At 40.0% G+C, this 20,481-nt stretch overlaps 1 protein-coding gene across 2 annotated transcripts in view; it reads left to right on the forward strand.

The window, feature by feature from the left end:
• Positions 1–19,732, forward strand: part of MEP1A (meprin A subunit alpha) — a 45,150-nt gene extending 25,418 nt beyond the window's left edge. The window contains exons 7-14 of one of the 2 annotated variants that reach the window (XM_002816958.5): positions 92–267; positions 5,225–5,446; positions 6,297–6,446; positions 9,308–9,523; positions 13,020–13,484; positions 14,493–14,666; positions 15,162–15,462; positions 18,925–19,732. In XM_002816958.5, coding sequence (XP_002817004.3) covers positions 92–267; positions 5,225–5,446; positions 6,297–6,446; positions 9,308–9,523; positions 13,020–13,484; positions 14,493–14,666; positions 15,162–15,462; positions 18,925–19,081 — 1,861 coding nt within the window. In that variant the 3' untranslated portion in view covers positions 19,082–19,732. The remainder of the gene's footprint in view (positions 1–91; positions 268–5,224; positions 5,447–6,296; positions 6,447–9,307; positions 9,524–13,019; positions 13,485–14,492; positions 14,667–15,161; positions 15,463–18,924) is intronic. The other variant, XM_024248508.3, reaches the window with a different exon arrangement.
• The last annotated feature ends 749 nt before the right edge of the window (positions 19,733–20,481 follow it).

The following is a 20,481-nucleotide window of genomic DNA, read 5'->3' on the forward strand; positions in this document are numbered from 1 at the left end:
AATTTCCTCCTAATTTGTGTTTTGGAGTACTGTGAATGACAGCCACTTAAAAATTCTCTAGAAGAAATTTTTCCTCTTCTCCTCTTTAAAGGTGCTGGTCTGAGGTTGGTGACCAACACGTGGGACAGAACCTTTCCATTGGCCAAGGATGTGCCTATAAGGCCATCATAGAACACGAGATCCTGCATGCTTTGGGATTTTACCACGAGCAGTCAAGGACGGACCGGGATGATTATGTGAACATCTGGTGGGACCAAATTCTTTCAGGTGTGATTGGGTGGAGAATGCTATCACATTTATCACTGGCTGAGACAAATCCTGGGATGACCAAGCCAAATCTGTGTGGACAGGAGCTTCAGCCTCTCTAGTGGGAACAAAGACTCTGAAGAGGTTATGATTTGTTGGCCCTTTATGTGGGCTGTGCTGATCTGACCGTAATTCATCGCAGATAAGGGTCTCAAGGAATGGTGTTAACTCACTGTGGGGGTCAACTGAAAGTTAACCAGAAGCTTTGCTTTATATCAGTGTTTTCATTAAAAGTCTATCTAAAACTCTACTTTCCTGTCTTAATGAGGAAAGTGAATCCAGATTTTAAAGTCATTTCTCTGGATGTGAAATCTCCTGTGCCTCTGGAAGGCTGTTTGAGGTTTAGTTGATTATTCCATGACTATAGGGCATACTCAAGAAGTATTTTTTTCAGTTGCTTTACCAAATCAATAAAAACTGTTTAAAAACAAAAACAAAAAATAAATGCTTTTATCTGAAATAACACCCCAATTATGTTAATTCTAGCTAGTTATCTGGGTTCTGATTAATCAAAGGTTAATGTTTTTTTCTTCCTTGTTTCTAAGCACCTTGCTTCTTCTGCCTCCACCTCATACTATGCAAAAGATAACAGTTTTGTCTTAACGTATTATTCAGTTATATTATTCTAACAATTTCATTGTTCTTTAGATTGTTTTGTTTTGTTTTGAGACAGAGTTTTGCTCTTGCTGCCCAGGATGGAGTGCAATGGTGCGATCTCAGCTCACTGCAACCTCTGCCTCCTGAGTTCAAACGATTCTCCCGCCTCAGGGAGGCAGATGGGATTATAGGTGTGCATCACCATGCCTGGCTAGTTCTGTATTTTTTAAGTAGAGATGGGATTTCATCATGTTGGTTAGGCTGGTCTCGAACGCCTGACCTCAGGTGATCGGCCTGCCTTGGCCTCCCAAAGTGCTGGGATTACAGGCATGAGCCACCACCGTGTCTGGCCCTTACTTTCCTTAATTGTTTGAGACAATGAAGTAGAGTGCTTTTGAGTACACTAAAACATTTATTGAGCAGCTTCCTGATGTGCTAGAAAAAAAAAAAGTCAATGCTATGTTTCTGAAGATACTTAGTTTTTAAGAAGGAATTAGTGTAGAGAATGCAAAAACATTGTTTTTGGCAGTAAGAGATTAATGAAACTTTAATATATTTAAAAATGCCTTAACTGTTTCCGGCATGGCTTTTATAAAACAAATAATAGCCTTGTGTAGGTATCTGTTTTATTTAGATCCCAATTTTATATGCGGATTCATATATTGCAGTGCATCTATAATAATTTTACTTTTGGGGGCTTGGAAGAACTGACCAATCTTTATAATTCAATATGAATCCTCAAAAGTTTTCTGCCAGGACTGTAATAGTTCATTTTGGAGTAAGATGGTCAATGATTTTCACGAGATCAGGGTAGAGAGGGCTAATCAAAATCACCTGTGAGGTTTCTCATCCTGTGCCTTCCCAGTCTCTTTAATTCTGGTAATTCTATGAATGTGGATTGGTGTAGTAGGGAAGAAAACTGTAACTTATAATAGTCTAATAGGTCACCAGGTTTGAGCCTAACCACATACTCTGACCATCTTACCACCACCCACTGAACCAGAGGCCAGATAGCACTCTTCTTTGCCTCCCAGTCCAATCTAGAAAAGTTTTGGAGCATATTCACCCAGAGATGAAATAATAACTCAGACTTCATGTACCTATCTCTCAGTAGTAATTGTGTTATAACTGTGTGTGTGTGTAGAAGGAAGAAGGAAATGTAGTAATAGGTCAAAGGACTGAATCTCTGATTGCACTACTCAGGGAACTATTAGACTTTGTCTATATTTGCCTGTAAACCTCAATTTCTTACCTTCCTATACATATACTTGGCTTTGATGAAAATTTTGTAAGAAAGCAGAAAACATTTCTATTTCCAAGTCTTATAGAAGACAATACTTAGTGCTTTTAAAATGGTTTTAGGCCAAATGAGGTTCCCTTTATCGGAGTGAGGGACATTTGTCAGGGTCAAGTGCAGACTTGCTCAGCTCTGGTTTGAGCACAGGTTGCTCAACACATATTTGCTCATCTATCTGTGTTTTCATCAGGTACAATTCCATATATCTAAATTGCCTGCAACCACAGGAGAAATGTTCTCAAAAGAGACATCAAATCCAATAAGATTATCAACACAGGCAGTATTTTTTATCAGGGTAATTTATGAGTTTTATTGATTTAACTTTGGTCAATAACAACCTTTCTGTTTAACTTAAGAAGACACTGTACTGGCAATGTAATTCTCTCCCAATGTCCATCTCCATTTCTTGAATCAGAATTGTGTTTTTGAAATTTCTTTCCTTATGCTAGGGAAAAAACTCAACTTTTGAGGTCTAGCAGGGATTGACAAACTATAGTCCATGGGCCATATCTACTTGCTTTTGTAAATAAAGCTTTATGGAAACACAATCATAACCATTTGTTTAAGTATTGTATATGGCTGTTTTCATGCTACAATGGCAGAGTTGAGTAGTTACAACAGAGAACGCATTTTCTATCTACTCTAGAACAGGTTTGCTGACTGACCCCTGGTTTACAGGATCACATGCCCCAGATTACAGCCCCTTTTCAGCTCTCAGCTGTGAGTCCCTATCCTATTCACTGTTGGGGGCCACTACCAACCTAGCATAGCTCTCAGTAGATACTAGGCCCAACAAAAACATGTTGAATACATTTTTAAAAATTATTCAAAGTATCTGTTTGTTAAGTATTCTCATAAGAATCCATGAGCAATACAGATTAAAATAATCTATTCTAACTTGATGGGATTTTTGTTTTTGTTTTGAGACAGAGCCTTGCTCTGTCTTCCAGGCTGGAGTGTAATGGTGCAATCTCAGCTCACTGCAACCTCCACCTCCTGGGTTCAAGCAATTCTCGTGCCTCAGCCTCCTGAATAGCTGGGATTACCAGCGTCCACCACCATGCCCAGCTAATTTTTGTATTTTTTAGTAGAGATGGGGTTTCACCATGTGGGCCAGGCTGGTCTCGAACTCCTGGCCTCAAGTGATCCACCCGCCTCAGCCTCCCAAAGTGCTGGGATTACAGGTGTGAGCCACCGTGCCCAGCCTCTAATCAGATGGTTTTATGGAAAATTAAGTAAAGCACATCCAGTGAGTTGAAAGTGCTTTGCTTCAGGTGCCACTGAGAGTTACCAAGAGACTGTAGACTCTTGATGCTCTTTACAATTCCATTACCTCAAATGACATCCTAGGACCATGTACTCTGGAGGGATTAACTTTCCCCTTCCCTGTTAGAACCGTTGTTTCTTTTAGACCTGTCCCACCTTCAAAAATGCTTTGATCCCTCTCAAGTAATCCCCAATATAATCCCCATGAGTTGGGAGAGTGAAACATCGGTATTCAGATTTTACAGTTAAAGCAAGATATTGCTCAAACGTGGTCTTGCTCCTTAGCTTTTCCAAAAGCATTCAGAGACTCCCTCAGGCACCTGCTGGAGCATCGCCTGGCCACACCACACTTCTGCAGTCCTGCATGTAGCTCTGTATGAGGCACTTACATTTTCTTCTAATTGTTCAAAGTAACTGGATGAGGCCAGGCACAGTGGTTCATGCCTACAATCCCAGCACTTTGAGAGGCTGATGCAGGCGGATCACCTGAGGTCAGGGGTTCGAGACCAGCCTGGCCAACGTGGTGAAACCTCATCTCTACTAAAAATTAAAAAATTAGCCAGGTGTTGTGCCACGTGCCTGTAATCCCAGCTACTCAGGAGGCTGAGGCAGGAGAATTGTTTGAACCCAGGAGGCGGAGGTTGCAGTGAACTGAGATCTTGCCATTGCACACCAGCCTGGGCAACAGAGCAAAAACTCCATCTCAAAACGAAACAAGTAAACAAACAAAAAGTGACTGGACAAGGAGCTAGAGAAGGAGAAGAATGTGAGGATGGGAAGTTATGACTGGAAGAGTTAGCCGCATTTGCATTCAGTTTTCCTATCACTCCACAAGAAGAAAATCAAAAAAATCTGCAAACCTTTCCATTAATGCAGCCCAAACAGTAAATTCCCGATGGTTATTAGTCAATTCAAAGACCCTCTGATCGGTTATTTTGTTCAGCTTTTTACATTGCAGCACATCTTATCTCAATTTCACTAATCTCAGAAAAATATTTACCTTTCCTCTTTTGATAGGAAAATAAGTTTTCTTCTTCCTATTTTATTTTTGTTCTCCATGAGGCTATTTCTGAAACAGAAGGATGTGAGCCTTGATTGACAGGATCCCCTGTCTTGCTTTCAGCTGCTTACCTTTCCCTCTGCCCCTCAGATTTCCTTCTCCTAACCCATGAAGAGTAGGCCAGGTACAGCTCTGGGCAGACTCAGTGGATGAGGTACTTGGCTGTTAAAATGATGTGTCTTGAATATAATCGATTGTGAACATTTTCCTGAATTCAAAAATTATTTTTCCTGTCATTTGGAATATCTTCCTTAGCTTTGCTATTTTACCTTCTCTTTCTGAAAGTCTTACACACACGTACACACACACACACAGATACACACATATTTATATATATTTATAATGTATCTTTGGTATAAACATGTACATATATTTAGTAATTTCTAATATCTATTTAAATTTACAATATGTACTTTATAATTATTACAATATTATATACGTTATTGTATATTAATATATTAACTAATATTAATGATGCATAGTAATTTTATATTATATTGCTTATAAAATATAATTTATATTTAAATAAATCTATTAAACATATATATATAAATTATATATTTAAATAAATCTATTTAAATATATATATTTAAATATAACTATTTCCCTTTTTTGGAGGGCCTCTGGGTATCTAGTCAAAGAGCAGCATGGGGAAAATAACATGACTGAGAAGGACCTGTGGATTCTCTCCCTAACAGGTTACCAGCACAACTTTGACACCTATGATGATAGCTTAATCACAGACCTCAATACACCCTATGATTATGAGTCTTTGATGCACTACCAGCCTTTCTCATTTAACAAGAATGCAAGTGTTCCCACCATCACAGCCAAGATCCCTGAGTTTAACTCCGTTATCGGACAGCGCCTGGATTTCAGTGCCATTGATTTAGAGAGGCTGAACCGAATGTACAATTGCAGTGAGTATCTCAGTTTCTGAGAACTTGGTAAACTAGCCTCAGCAGAGATTCCCTCAGCCTTAGAGATTTCCTTTACATTTTCCTTTACTCTTCTTTAATGTACTAGCTAAAAGAATAAGAACAAACTTTTGTTGGTCTACCTCTAGACCCATTTGTTTAAGTATTGTCTATGGCTGTTTTTGTGCTACAATGGCAGAGTTGAGTAGTTAAAAACAAAAAACAAACAAAGAAAACTGTAACACCAACCTTACAGGATGGTTATAAAAACTAATTATGTAGTTGTGTTTTGTAAAGTCAAAGTACTGGACAAATGTAAGGAGCTGTTATTGTCTAGCTTCTTTTGCTTCTTTTGGAGGATGCATTATTACATAAAGGTCGAGATAGGTGATGGACTTGAAAGCATTTTGTATCCTGTAAAATTGTTTACCTACGTTAGTTTTTCCTAGAGTAATCTAATCCTCTGGGGCAGGGTGTTTTCTAAAGATGATCCCACTAGCCTTTAGAGATAAAATGTTTGATTCTGTTCAATAAGTATGTACAAAAGACCTACTAAGCCAAGTATTATAGGTATCTTGTTCTTGATCTAAAGGAGTTTATGGTTGGTATTTACATGGCAGAGAATGATTATAGATTTTTTTTATCTTGACTCTGTGAGGTAGGTAGGGCTGTGTCTATATATTAGCAAGTACTAAGATCTGATGACAGTAAGATTTTCATTTGAGAAAAAGTCAAGATAACAAGCTTGTGATCCTGTCGTATCTGAACAATGAGGTTTTAGTGGCTTAAGACATTAGCTATTTGGAATGACTATCTTTCATTTTTAACCAGATGATAAAAATATAATTTGCAGCCACAACTCACACTCTTTTGGACCACTGTACTTTTGAGAAGGCAAACATCTGTGGAATGATTCAGGGCACCAGGGATGACACTGACTGGGTCCATCAGGACAGTGCTCAGGCTGGAGAAGTGGATCACACCTTGTTGGGACAATGCACAGGTCAGTGAAAGTGGAAAGCAAACACATTGATGTGGTTCACCAGGTTCAATTAGGTTATGCCAGCCACCATGTTTTGCCTCAGTCAGAATGTTAGTTATCAAACTTGAAAATCTGAACAAGGACAAAAAACATTTCTCATATCTTCATTATTAACTCAATAAAAAGCATCCAGTCTCTGGGCACACAAAAGAAAGATGCATTTAAGCAAAACTGATATCGGTATATGATTGATAAGATAAAACCTCATAAATAAAGGCAATGTCTCTAGAGCCACACCCTCCTACAGAAATATAATGTGAGTCACATATGTAATGTAGAATTTTCTAATGTCCATGTGAATCTGGCTCTGTGGCACGATGGATAACACATGGGACTTTTAATATCTACACGAAAAAGTAAAAGAAAACACGTGAAATTAATTTTAATAATGTATTTTTAACTCAGTATATCCAAATAGTAGCATTTCAACGTGTAATCAATATAAAAGTTATTATGAGATGCTTCACATTTTTCAGGCTAAGTATTTTAAACTTGACACATATTTTACTCCTACAGTACATCTCAGTTTGCACTGGCCACAATTCAAGCACTCAATAGCCACATAGGTTTGGTAGCCACCGTATTGGATAGCATAGCTTCAGATACCTCCTATATATGGTGTAGTGAAAAAGACAGACCTGGTTTGAAATATAGCTTCACCACTTACTAATTGTGACCACAGGAGGTTGTTGTCATATGTGTGCTTTTTCTAAAAGTCGTGGCTTTTGCAAACCTCTGTAAACTTCAAGATATGGATGTCTACTTCACAGTGACAATGGAAGAAGATAATGCATACAAAGCCCCCACCTGCAGACCAGCAGCTTCACTCCCCATTTTTCCATCTTCCTTTTCTCTCCAGAGGTTCCATTTATTTTGCTTTTCTATTTTAGCCTTCTAGTATTCTGTGCCTGCCATTGAAATCATCTTAACCATATTTGGAAGCAGGTGAAGTTACAGATATTATATCTTTTTAAAGACCAGACTATTGCGAAGTCACTTAGTCCATAACTGTCTGAGAGTTGGTGAGATTCCCTTCCCAGAAGGAACACAGCCTGTCACCCAGATACCAGGCCACCACAGGGAATGTCAGAGGTGATAAGCCACTGACAGTTTTCCTCCATCTTTGGAAGACGGTAAAAGTTTCTGTCACAGATCAGATTATCAAACATATCATCCCAAGTGTCCAAAGATTGATCCAAGCCTGAAGTGCTCTCTAAATTTCCGTTGTAGCCTCTAATCCAACCTATTCTGTGGGCTTCCTGCTAGGCTAATGTACAATTGCCAGCTAAACACAAAGGTGATCTTTATTGTGAGAGGAATCTGCTGAAAAAATGTTCTAGTAAGAGAAAAGGACCACAGCCCAGAAGAAAGATCTGGAAAAGCTGTATCAGGTTAACTTGAGCAGCTATTATGCTTCTTTCACAAGAGGTATTTAATGGAACATGTCCCTCTGCTAGAGAGCTCTTGCATAGTTACAGGTGGATGTGTAGACATGAAGAGCTTGAAGGATCCGTTGGGAGGATCCCTCCCATTCAAAACCCACGGAAATAAACACCTAGGTATTGGCAGAGCTGGGGATAATTCAGGCCTCCTGAGTTTTGGGCTTGAATTATTTGACTCTCAATTCATGCTTCATAAAACACCTGGGCTAGAATTCCTGAGTAAGAATTACCTAGAAAGCTTTTTAGCCTTGTGCGCTCTTTTTTTTTTTTTTTTCCTAACCCAGGCATTCAATATATAATTATAATTCAGAGGTCTCAGGCAAGTTCAAATATTGAGAAGAAGATACAAGGAAATATAATTTGCCCTGATACAATATTAAAGTTGCTTGATATTTTAAGCTTGGTGGGAAGCTTATTTAAACCATCATTGCTTGCTGCTGATATGAAAGGCAAGTGCCTCAGTGTGAGGCAGGATGAAGCTGGGAGTATCACAGAGCAATGCTGGAGTACCCAGCACTATACTGTACACTCACTTTATTTTTATCTTGTGAAATGTTTTGATTGAAGTATTTTGATATGGAGTTGAGTGTTGGCACACAGTATAAAGAACCTCTTCATATGCAAGAATTTTTCATTGTGCTTGACTTTGACAAGTGTGTGGTTTACCAAATGGTACATTTGTTTGGCTGCTTGATTGTTCTTAGGGGAAAGAGTTTTGAGATATCTGAGTCAGGTAAACCTATCTCTGGCACTAATGTAGACACTTTTCACCCTCTTCAGTGTCCTTCCAATGCCTTCCTTTACATTCAGGGGAAATTTCCATTTAGTCTCTAATGTGTCCTGAATAGCCCTTCTTATAATATAGTAAAGATTATTTTTTTGCCACTGATAATACACGCAGTTGTTAGGCTAGCAACAGGGGAAACTGAACCCTTATCATTGTCAATGTTTAAAACCAAATCCTAAATCTTTGAATTCCAGTGTCTTATACAACGACCAGACCAACCCAACTCTTTTCCTTGGAATGAATCTCTAATTTAAAGAATGAAGTCAATGAGAAAAATAGAATTCATCTCACAGACACCAAATTCCATTAAACATTGCTTGAAGACCGTTTTTCTTTAAGTCAGAGGTATATATTTCACAATCTTGGAACAAAGGCAATCAAACACAACAGTGGAGAGCAAGCTTTAGCCAGTGACTAAGTCCATTGAGACAGAATATTTTCTGACAAATGTCCTTCTTTTTATTTTCCTCCGAAGAGTTCTAGCTTTTGTTGCCTGGACAATGGCTGTGGTTCACTATTTCACTTTGTTTGGGTGGACAGAACCCTGGGGTGTGGGAAGCCAGACGTGTGATGTTTGGCTGCTCTTTCCATAGGTGCCGGCTACTTCATGCAGTTCAGCACCAGCTCGGGGTCCGCGGAAGAGGCAGCCCTACTGGAGTCTCGGATTCTTTACCCAAAGAGGAAGCAGCAGTGCCTGCAATTTTTCTATAAAATGACAGGAAGTCCTTCAGACAGACTCGTTGTCTGGGTCAGGAGGGATGACAGCACAGGCAATGTTCGCAAGCTGGTGAAGGTGCAGACTTTTCAAGGTACTTAGAGGCATTCACACGAGGAATGGATTGGGTTAAAATCTGGGATCCCGCTTCTTCTCCTCCTTCCCTCTTTCCTCCTACTCCTCCTTCTTCTCTCTCTCCTCCTCCTTTTCCTCCATCCACTTCCTCCTCTTCTCAGAGCCTATCATAACGTATGGCATGTTTTAATTACTCTATGAATGTTTTAACCACTGAGAAATTAGAAGCAGTATCTTGGACTTAGGTAGGGATGAAATACACTTTTGTAAGAAGCCAATCAGAATATACAAATCCAGTTTTCACTAGAAATTTAGAGAAAGCAAAGGCCAAGACTGAGAAAATGGATGGCTCAGGAGTGGAGATAAGAAGGTAAAAGACCTGTGGGAATTGATGCTGCTGGAGAGAGAGTAGTTAAATAGTTGACCAGCTCACGCCTGGAATCTCAGCACTTTGGGAGGCCGAGGTGGGTGGATCATAAGGTCAGGAGATTGAGATCATCCTGGCCAGCATGGTGAAACCCCATCTCTACTAAAAATGCAAAAATTAGCTGGGCGTGGTGCCACGCGCACATGTAGTCCCAGCTACTTGGGAGGTTGAGGCGGGAGAATTGCTAGAACCTGGGAGGCGGAGGTTGCAGTGAGCCAAGATTGCAACACTGCACTCCAGGCTGGTGACAGAGCAAGACTCCATCTAAAAAAAAAAAAAAAAAAATTTGACCATAGTGTTTTGCATCTGTTTCAGAAAAACAAATGATACCATTATTTAATATGCTGAAGTAACTTGAAGCCTACTTGTGAAATTGGTGGCAAATAAATCATTGGTATATGTTAACTTCCTATAATCACTAACATGTTCCTAAGTGTCACTTTGTATATATATATATATATATATATATATATATATATATATATATATGTAAGAAGGTCAGCATGTAAATGATTATAGATAGAGAAACTTTTTGTTGAAAAGTAAGAAAGCTTGTCTCCCTTTTCCTAGTTATGAATGAACCACCACCACAACAAAAGAAAGCAAATACTTTGTTTATAACCCTGGATCTTCATTTATGGCCAGATTATCCTAGCATCCAACTGCCTACCTTAGCATTTAATTTATCAATTGAAATGAGTCCAGGGAAAGGAATTTTTTTTATGTATCTGCTGTTCTTGAAGGAGAAACCTTCCTTAGAGGTCACTTGTAAGAACAGGTGCCCAAATCGCCTATATCCAAGCCACTCTGGGCTGCCTGGGAACTCTACAAATCACAGTTTTGAGGGGTTCACTTTTCTGGTTGAAATTTATTATAGTTTATATGATGAAAGGATGACAGCTAGATACTCTTTAAGAGTTGAGGATGTGTTATGTTACCAAGGATTATAAATATTTAATGAGAAAATGAGTTAGAGTTTCAATAATATTGATGGGACCTATTATCACTCCCTTTCATCTAAAGCTAAAAGTGTTACTTCTAAGTATGAAATCAATCAAGCAAACATCCTATGCTTAATTTAGTTTCTTACACTGCTGTGCTTTGTGTTTCATTGAATTCAGAGTATGTCTGTGTACGTTCCCTGGGAACACTGTATGAATGGGTTTTTTAAGTAGTCTGTTCTGATACTGGTTTGTCAATGAAACTTTTCAAAAAGGTTAGCTGAATATTACTTAGTGTTGTTTATGTGATATTCAACTTAAGACAGTTGCAACCAATTTTAATAGCTTTTAAGTTTTGCAAAATGTATATTTTGACCAAAACACTTACACACAAAATGACTCCATATGCATATCTGTATATAATATATGTTACATACATAATGCTTATATACAAACTTACATGAAAAATGTTGGCATACAACTATGTGTATGTACACACACATGCACACACACACGTTTTTACTGAGGCCAGGACTTCCTTATAGAAGACAATTCTGAACTAACAGGGATTAGATTTGTCTCAAACAATCTTAGTAGCATTATTGCCTGACTGATTTAGGGTGGCCCTGTGGAAGCATGTAAACGAAACCATCTTAATAATTTCATAGATGAATCTCTGCCTATATGGTATAGCCTCTTGGGTCTCCTTCCCAGTGCCAGATTCCCCCATCTCAACCTCATTTTGACATCCTATATTAAGAAAAAACAAAGCAGGTACTAATCAGCAAGAACAGAATCCTATTCTCTTGACAGAATTCCCATGATCTATAACCTGCTGGATAGATAGTTCAAACCTATATCTCTGTTCCTATTCCTAGACTTTCTGGCATCTATTACCTTGCAAGTCCATGTGTCTTCCACTAGGCTGCCGTGCTCTCCCCAGGAGATGGCAGCTGCCTAGATTTGTATGTTACAGAGGTGGTTGTGTGCCTTCTCTACCTCTCTCCTATGTTCCCATGTAACCTGACCACACAGGCCATAATCAGCTCCACCCTAAGAAACAGAACATTGTTAGACCTGTCCCTTGAAGTTGTCCTTAGAGAGAATGGCCTGAAAACAAAGGGAGATTAAAGGTCTTTTCCTTTTCAGGGAAAGTATGGTTCTATAAGTAGATTTCTGGTTAAAAGACACAGAAGAAGGAAAAAAGACACTCATCTGTAAGAACTCAGTTTAGCCAACATGACTTCCACTTGGAAGCATTTTTCCTCTCCTCTTCAAGCCCAACTCTAGGGAATATCCTGTGCAAAAATATCAGTGTAGGCGCATCTCTTTGCGGAATTGAGTTGCTTTGCTTTCGCAGTTTCCTCTCTCCAGTACCCCCAAGCTCCTGTCTGGCTTCTTATGCTGTTCAACCCAGGATCCCACGTTCTAGAACAGCCTTCTCACTATCTTTCCTCAGCTCTTAATTTGAAAGTCCCACTTCTAGTTCATGCTCAGAGAAAAAGCAAGTAGACCAAATCTTTATGAGAATGTGTGTTTCTAGACAATAGTACTCTCTTTGGCTTACTTCACTCCCCTACATGGTAGACTTTCAGACAATATAAGGAAGAGAAAAAAGTCTAGATGTTGGAGACGGAGTCAGTTTCAGGTAGGGAAGATCCAGTCAGTCCTACAGGTTATTATCTGCTCGTCAGCATTCCTTATAGCTCTCTGGCAACAAGTGACAGGTCGGACCATATGGAGTTACTATTTTTTGACTTTTGGCTTAGAAAATGGCTATTTTATACGATTCAGCCTAACACTTGGGTTTTCTTTGCTAACATTTAGGGGTTACAGTTGAACCAGCCAACTCAGGAGGAAATCCAGAACCTGGATTCTTATACTGATAGTGGAAAACAAATTCATGGTTAAGATTTGAATGTGAATTATAAAATAAATCATAGTATTTTAAAAAACCATTTTTCCTTATTAGATATGTAACTTTGGAAAAGTTACTTAACCTGTTTATAACAGTACCTATTTTATAGGGCTGTTGTGAGGATTTAATGAGATAATTTATGGAAAGCACATGGCACTGTGCCAAACTCATAATAAGTACTCATAAAGTGTTGGCCACAGTTCTCACCAGCCTTGTTCTCTGTCCTCAGGAGATGATGACCATAATTGGAAAATTGCCCATGTAGTGCTCAAAGAGGAACAGAAGTTTCGCTACCTTTTCCAGGGCACAAAAGGCGACCCTCAGAACTCAGCTGGGGGAATTTACCTGGATGACATCACTCTGACAGAAACCCCCTGCCCCACAGGGGTCTGGACAGTCCGGAATTTCTCCCAAGTTCTTGAGAACACCAGCATAGGGGACAAGCTTCAGAGCCCTCGATTCTACAATTCAGAGGGATATGGTTTTGGGTTAACTTTATACCCAAATGGCAGAGAAAGCTCTGGCTACTTGAGACTTGCTTTTCACGTGTGCAGTGGGGAGAATGATGCTATCCTGGAGTGGCCAGTAGAAAACAGACAGGTGATAATTACAATCCTCGACCAGGAGCCCGATGTCCAAAACAGGATGTCCTCAAGCATGGTGTTCACTACCTCAAAGTCGCACACATCTCCAGGTGGGTGGTGTCAGCGTAAATAAGAACCGCCCCTTGAACCAGAGAGGCCCACAGATGTGATTCTGTGGTGCAAGAAAGAGTAACGTTCTCCTCACATTGTACGCTTGGGAATACCATTAACATAGTCTTCTTGGAGTTTCAAGTCAAGATTTTCGATGCCATCACATCCTCCTTCCCTTTCCTAAATTCACTCATCAAACATCTATTGAGGGCTTACCATGTGCCAAACTCGGTGCTAGGTACTTAGAATACAAGTGAATCAGGTGATCCCTGCCTCACTGAGCTCATTGTGATTGAGGAAACAGATACTGCTAATCATTTATCAAATACTTGGAACTTTCTGGGCTCTGTGCAGAGCTAATGTACTTAGTCCTAAAATAGTACTCAATGTTACTATGTTCATGAAGTAAACTTACATCAGTAAAGAAATGGGCAAACTATTTTTTTTTTTTATTTTGAGATGGAGTCTCCCTCTGTCGCCCAGGCTGGAATGTAATGGCGCATTCTCGGCTCACTGCAACCTCAACCTCCCAGGTTCAAGCAATTCTCCTGTCTCAGACTCCCGAGTAGAGATGGGGTTTCACCGTGTTGCCCAGGCTGGTCTTGAACTCCTGAGCTCAGGCAATCCACCTGCCTCAGCCTCCCAAAGTGCTAGGATTAAAGGCGTGAGCCACCGCTCCTGGCACTAATTTTTTTTTTCAAAAGAGAAGACCTAAGCCTTAGAAGAAAGAAGCCGTAGCTGTCCCTCTCTTTTCATTAAGAAAGTCACTCAGCAGACAACTGATCACTCAGAGCTGTGATTCTCTGCCTCTCTCATCTTTCAATTCTGAATTGCAATTCTGGAAAGAGTAAATAGCCTAATTTTTTTCCAACACGTTTTTTGATTTTTATATTTATTTATTTATTTATTTATTTCTGATTCACAAAGCCCTGTATCCTCATTAAAGACAAACTGGAAAGTGAAGTCTAAAGAGGTAATGTGATTTTATGTTACCTACAACTTTGCAGCGATAAATGACACTGTCATCTGGGACAGGCCATCCAGGGTGGGAACCTATCATACGGACTGCAATTGTTTTAGAAGTATCGAATTGGGCTGGAGTGGTTTCATTTCCCACCAAATGCTGAAAAGGAGGAGTTTCCTGAAAAATGATGACCTCATCATGTTTGTGGACTTTGAAGGTACTTTTGTTGGTCTTCCTGAGTAAATAATCCTATGCTCTTGGCACTCTACTGATTTTATCCTGATTTTAAAGCACACATGGAGGGTGGGGATGAGGTTAAAAAAATGTGTTGTAGGAGAACCACATTTTATTCAATTGGTCAAGGACTCACATCTTTATTTTAATTGTCCTTGAAAGAAACTGAAATTTTAGGTCATCTTTTTGATAATTTTATCAGAGGTAACAGTTCACTGATTTCAATTTAGTTTCCATCAGTCTATCCATGCTAACTTTATGCTTCATTTTGCAAATTCAATAAATAAAAATGTGACTGGATTACTTTAAAATAAAAGTAGCTAATACTGTGGGAATCAGCTGGATTCAAAGCCACTTTTCCATGTCACTAGGGATGATGGGAGACAGAAGCAGGCTGGGGAACTTTCATCAGAAGTGGGAGTTAATTGTAGTCAGTTACTAATCCTGGATCTTCCTTATGACCCTCTATTTCCTGAAGATATCACCCATCTCAGCCAGACTGAAGTTCCCACTAAAGGCAAAAGACTGAGCCCTCAAGGCCTCATTCTCCAAGGTCAGGAGCAGCAGGTCTCCGAAGAAGGTTCGGGAAAAGCCATGTTAGAGGAAGCCCTACCTGTCAGCCTGAGCCAGGGGCAGCCCAGCCGACGGAAGCGGTCAGTGGAGAACACAGGCCCCCTGGAGGACCATAACTGGCCACAGTACTTCAGAGACCCATGTGACCCAAACCCTTGCCAAAATGACGGCATCTGTGTGAACGTGAAGGGGATGGCTAGCTGCAGGTAGGCTCTGTGGCTGGGGAGACAGGTAGGCCAGCAGACCCGGGCCGTGTGCATGCTTACTTCTGGTAAAGGCTGCTGTTTGCAGAGTAGGGCGAAGACTACCTCAGATGGTCAACTGAATGCGGTTTTCTTTGACTCTACAAAGGTGTGCCCCAGATTCATGGGCTTATGCTGCCAGGACAGAGGTGTCCCAGGTCACCTTGTCTCTTGACTTTCACCCCTTTTCCTCCTCTGGGGTATTGTCAACAGCATTTTGGATGTTGCTGGAATTTCTAACTCTAACAACACCCAAGATGGTTTCTAGCCTAGGGACTTTCTACTCCATGAGAGTGGGTCTCAAGACCAAGCTTAAATCTTTGCTGACTACAGATGTTATTATTAGTTCCTAATGATTATTAGTTCTATAGTCTGTCATTTACACTGTACTATTATTACAGTTATATTTTCAATAATAGTAGTAAGAACACCTGATATTTCTGACCCCTTGTTATGCATCATGTAGTCTCCTGAGCATCTTACACGCATGATCTAAATTCATTCTCACTGCCACCTGTGACATAAGGGCTCTCCTTATCTCCGTTTAGTGTATCAAGAAGTTGAAACTTAGAAAGATTAAGTAATTTATCTAAAATGTACCCAGATGGAAAATGCTGAAGCTGGGACTTGCATCTAGGTCTGTCTGGCAGCAAAGTTTGCTATATTTAATAGTTCTTTTTATAATGTTTGCTTGCATAAAACCCTAAAAACTGTTTCACAAAAGGAGGTATGTGATGACAGAAGAAGCAACAGTTCCATTTGAACAGTAGCGGACGTAGGAGCTATTCTGCCTGCCTCAAGAATTTACATTTCTTCTGAGTTCTTTTTAGTCTCCTTTTTTTTTCTTTTTGTAGCTTTTATTTGGAAATAATTTTAGACTTACAGATACAATGTGAAAATACTACAGAGGCTTTCTCTATACCATTCACCCAGCTTTCCCTAATGTTAGCGTATTACACAAACCATAGTACAATTAGCATAGCCAAGAAATGAACATTGATACAATGCTAGTAAATAAATTACAGGCCTTATTCAGCTCTTCCCAGTTTTCCCACTAATGTTCTTTTTCTATTTCAGGATCCAATTCTGTATCTCACGTTACATTTAGCTTTTATGTCTCCTGTCTCCTAATCCCCTCCAATTTGGGACAATTCCTCAGTTCTTTCTCGTCTTTCATTACCTTGACACTTTCGAAGATTACTGATCAGGGATTTTTTTTTTTTTGGTTCATCTTGTTCTCACATGATTAGATTGAAGTTTCACATTTGTGGCAAGATTAGTAAAGATGTGCTATGCCTTCTCTCTGCATCATGTGAACAGGTACATGATGACTATACATGTCATTACGGGTGATGTCAACCTTCATTATCTGGCCAACAGCATGTCCACCAGGCCTCTCCACTGAAGAGTTACCATTTCTCCCTCTGTAATTAATACGTATATTGGGAGAGATATTCCAAGACCATGGAGGCATCCTGCTTTTCCTCAAATCCTCACACACTAATTTCAGCATCTATTGACACATCCTGCTGCAATACTCACCACTGAGATCTTCTAATGTTGACTTCCTATGTCCTTCACATTCATTAATCAGAATTCTTCTGTAAAGAAGAATGGCACCATCACCCCGTTAATTTGTTTATGCAATTGTTTATTTACATCATGAAGGAATCATAAACATTTATTTTATTCAGTGGGCTCCGTTGCAATAATTTCATGATTTATTTTGTTGCTTCTATTGTCCCAGCTTTGGCCTTTGGGAGCTCTTCCAGGTTGGCCCCATGTGCTCTTTCTACATCAGAGTTTATGAACACAATGTTACTTTCTGGCACCATAGCACGCTCTAGGCTCATCTTTTATTTTTCCTGCCCCACCCATAGAATCAATCACTCTTCCAAGAAGCCCTCTGGTTCCTTTTATTGGGGAAGGCCCATCTGTTTCTGGGCTCCAAAGCCATGGGTCTGCATGTCTTTGCCTGGCAGGCCCTTAGATGCCAGATTCCATTATGTGCCCCCAACAGGCTGCATCCTTCCCAGGCTAAGGGAGGCCAGGGTTGCCACTTGTATGTCAGCCTCTACTCAGCCAAACTATTCCTCTCCTAGAAACCTGCAGCTGAGAGTTGGTAGAATAAGTTTTTCTAAGGTAACAGTAGAGGATATCACTAAGTTGTGTTTGGAGGGGACTGGGTCAGAAAAAAATGAAATAAACTTGCTATTACTCACTGATTTCTAAGAAGTCAATTCTCAGGATAGAGATGAGGCCTTGGAAGGTAAAATCATTCAGGATTAGTAAAAGAAAATGCTGACTTCTTCTTCTTTTTCTTTTTTTTTTGAGACAGAGTTTTGCTCTTGTCACCCAGGCTGGAGTGCAATGACGCAATTTCAGCTCACTGCAACTTCCACCTCCTGGGTTCAAGCAATTCTACTGCCTCAGACTCCCGAGTAGCTGGGATTACAGATGCCCACCACCATGTCTGGCTATTTTTTTTTTTTTTTTTGGTATTTTTAGTAGAGATGAGACCATCTTGGCCAGGCTGGTTTTGCCATCTTGGCCAGGCTGGTTTCAAACTCCTGACCTCGGGTGATCCACCCAGCCTCCCAAAGTGCTGGTATTACAGGTGTGTGCCACCGTGCCCAGTCAGAAAATGCTGACTTCTGATTGTTTCACTCTGCTCTGTAGAATTCTGCTGAGTAGACCTTCTAGTGGGAATGTTTGAAACAAAGGCTGGAATTGTTACAAAGGTATGGATGAGATACTACCAGTTATATGCCTTGGTTATGAGATTAGTTGATCTTTATACCAGATAACATTAAGAAACAAAACTAAGGGTTGGCCATTATGTGCTTACTCTGTGTCAAATACCTTGATAAGTACAGTGTCCTCATTATCTCATGTGAACTTCAGGGCAACCTCGTGAGATAGTGACAGTACACTAACCTTACAGTAACATTTTATTTGATATTATTTAGAAGTTTTTAAGCTACCACTGATGCTCTAAGTCGGACTATATCTGGGGAATTTCCTTTGTAGCTTATATTCTCAGCCAGTGTCAGGCAATGTATTCCTTTAAGTGTCTCAGACCTTCCTCCTGAATCCTTGGTGACCGAGAGTCCTGGATCTGGAGGCATACCTCTTGAGATTAGATTTCAAGTGTGAAACACTTACTAACAATGTGACCTTGAGCAAATTATTTACCCTTCCTGTAAGATGAAGATGATGAGAATGGCCAAGTAATAGCCTCCACCTTAAAGGGTTGTTGCAGGGTTAAATTAGTTGGTCCATATACAGCACTTGAAATGGGACCAGGCACCACGTGGACCTGCTCAGTGAGCGTTTGCCATTTTTATTGCTGTAGAGATGAGTGTTGCTAGGAGGCACCTGAGGCCTGGGTAGTTCCCACACTCCCTTCATGTCCTTTTCCCTCAGGTGCATCTCTGGACACGCTTTCTTCTACACGGGGGAGCGCTGTCAGGCCATGCAGGTGCACGGCAGCGTCCTGGGCATGGTGATCGGAGGCACAGCTGGCGTGATCTTCTTGACCTTCTCCATCATCGCCATCCTTTCCCAAAGGCCAAGGAAGTGACCTGCCTGCTGGCATTGGCCAGACCACAGCAGCACCTCCTCCATGCAGGCCTTACCTTCCCATGGTCAGTGCAGTTTGGGGCAGCTTTTTTATCAGCCTTGCTTTGGATAGGACCTCCAAGGACTAAGGCCTCCAGCCCCATGTGTGACCCTTGTCATCTTTCTGCCCCACATAATTCTGTTACTTTGCTATGTGCTCCTAATGTATCTAGTGTGTCCTGTGACACTTCATCACACTTCATTGTAAATCACTTGTTTTATTGACTGTCTTTCCTATAGACTGTAAGCTCCATGAGGGCAGGCACATGTTGTTCTCATTGACCATGCTAGTCCCAGTGCCTAGATACATGGCTGGCACATTGTGGGCACTCAACAATGGTTGAATGAATAAAACAATAAATGAATGAATAACTAAGATATAGAAACTCTCATTTACATTGCAGATCAAATATATATGATGAAATTCATATGTTGAATATGTTAGAATCAAATACTCATTTTTCATTAGACACAGTAGTGTCATTACTCTTTTAAGATCTTGTTAAATATTTCAAATAAAGGTACTTCTTGGCAGCCAGGCTTCACAGCATTTGCTTTCCTCTGAGATTCTAAGAGAAGGCCTTTAATAAATTTAATAAATATTGAGTTAGCACCTTCTTTGTATCTGGTATTGTATATAAGTGTGGGTGCGCATGTGTGTGTTGAAGGATGGGGGTGTTCAAAAGCTCTTTCCCAGATCTTTTAAGTTTAATAGTATATTTTATAGCTATTTATGTACAACATTATCATATTAACAAACTGAAGGTATCGGAGAACTTTAAAGAAGTATTTTTAGATATACTTTCTTTCCATAGTTCCTAAGGAGATAAACTCTAGCTGGGGCAAGGAAGTTCCAAGATAGATCAAGTGAAAAAAAAAAAAAAAAAAAGCTAAAGTTTCTATATCCAATCAGCAATGAGTCAGCTCAGGAAGTTTAATAAATGAAAAGATTTTAAGGATTCTGAGTGGCCGTTTAAGTTATAAGGTTTCCTAAGTAGAGACTTTATGACAATTTTGTAGAGTTAAAATGCACTGGAAACAAAATGAGAGATTAACAAGAGTTTCTTTAATGCAAAGGTATGAGAACAATTTGTAGCAAGTGAAAACAGCACCCCTGAGGGCGATAACTCTCAAACTTGAGGTGCATCTGTATCCCAGGGAGGACTGATTAAAACAGATTACAGGGCCCCGCACCCAGAGTTTCTGGGTCAGTAGACCTAGGGTGGGATCTAAGAATGTGCATTCTTAAATGTGCCAAAATCTAACAAGATATAAGAATGTGCCAGAATCTAGTAAGTTTCCAGGCCATGCTGCTACTGCTACTGACTCCGCCACAACCTCCACCTCACAGACACCTTGAGA

The sequence above is a fragment of the Pongo abelii genome, chromosome 5, assembly GCF_028885655.2.
Source record: "Pongo abelii isolate AG06213 chromosome 5, NHGRI_mPonAbe1-v2.0_pri, whole genome shotgun sequence".
Lineage (NCBI taxonomy): Eukaryota > Metazoa > Chordata > Mammalia > Primates > Hominidae > Pongo > Pongo abelii.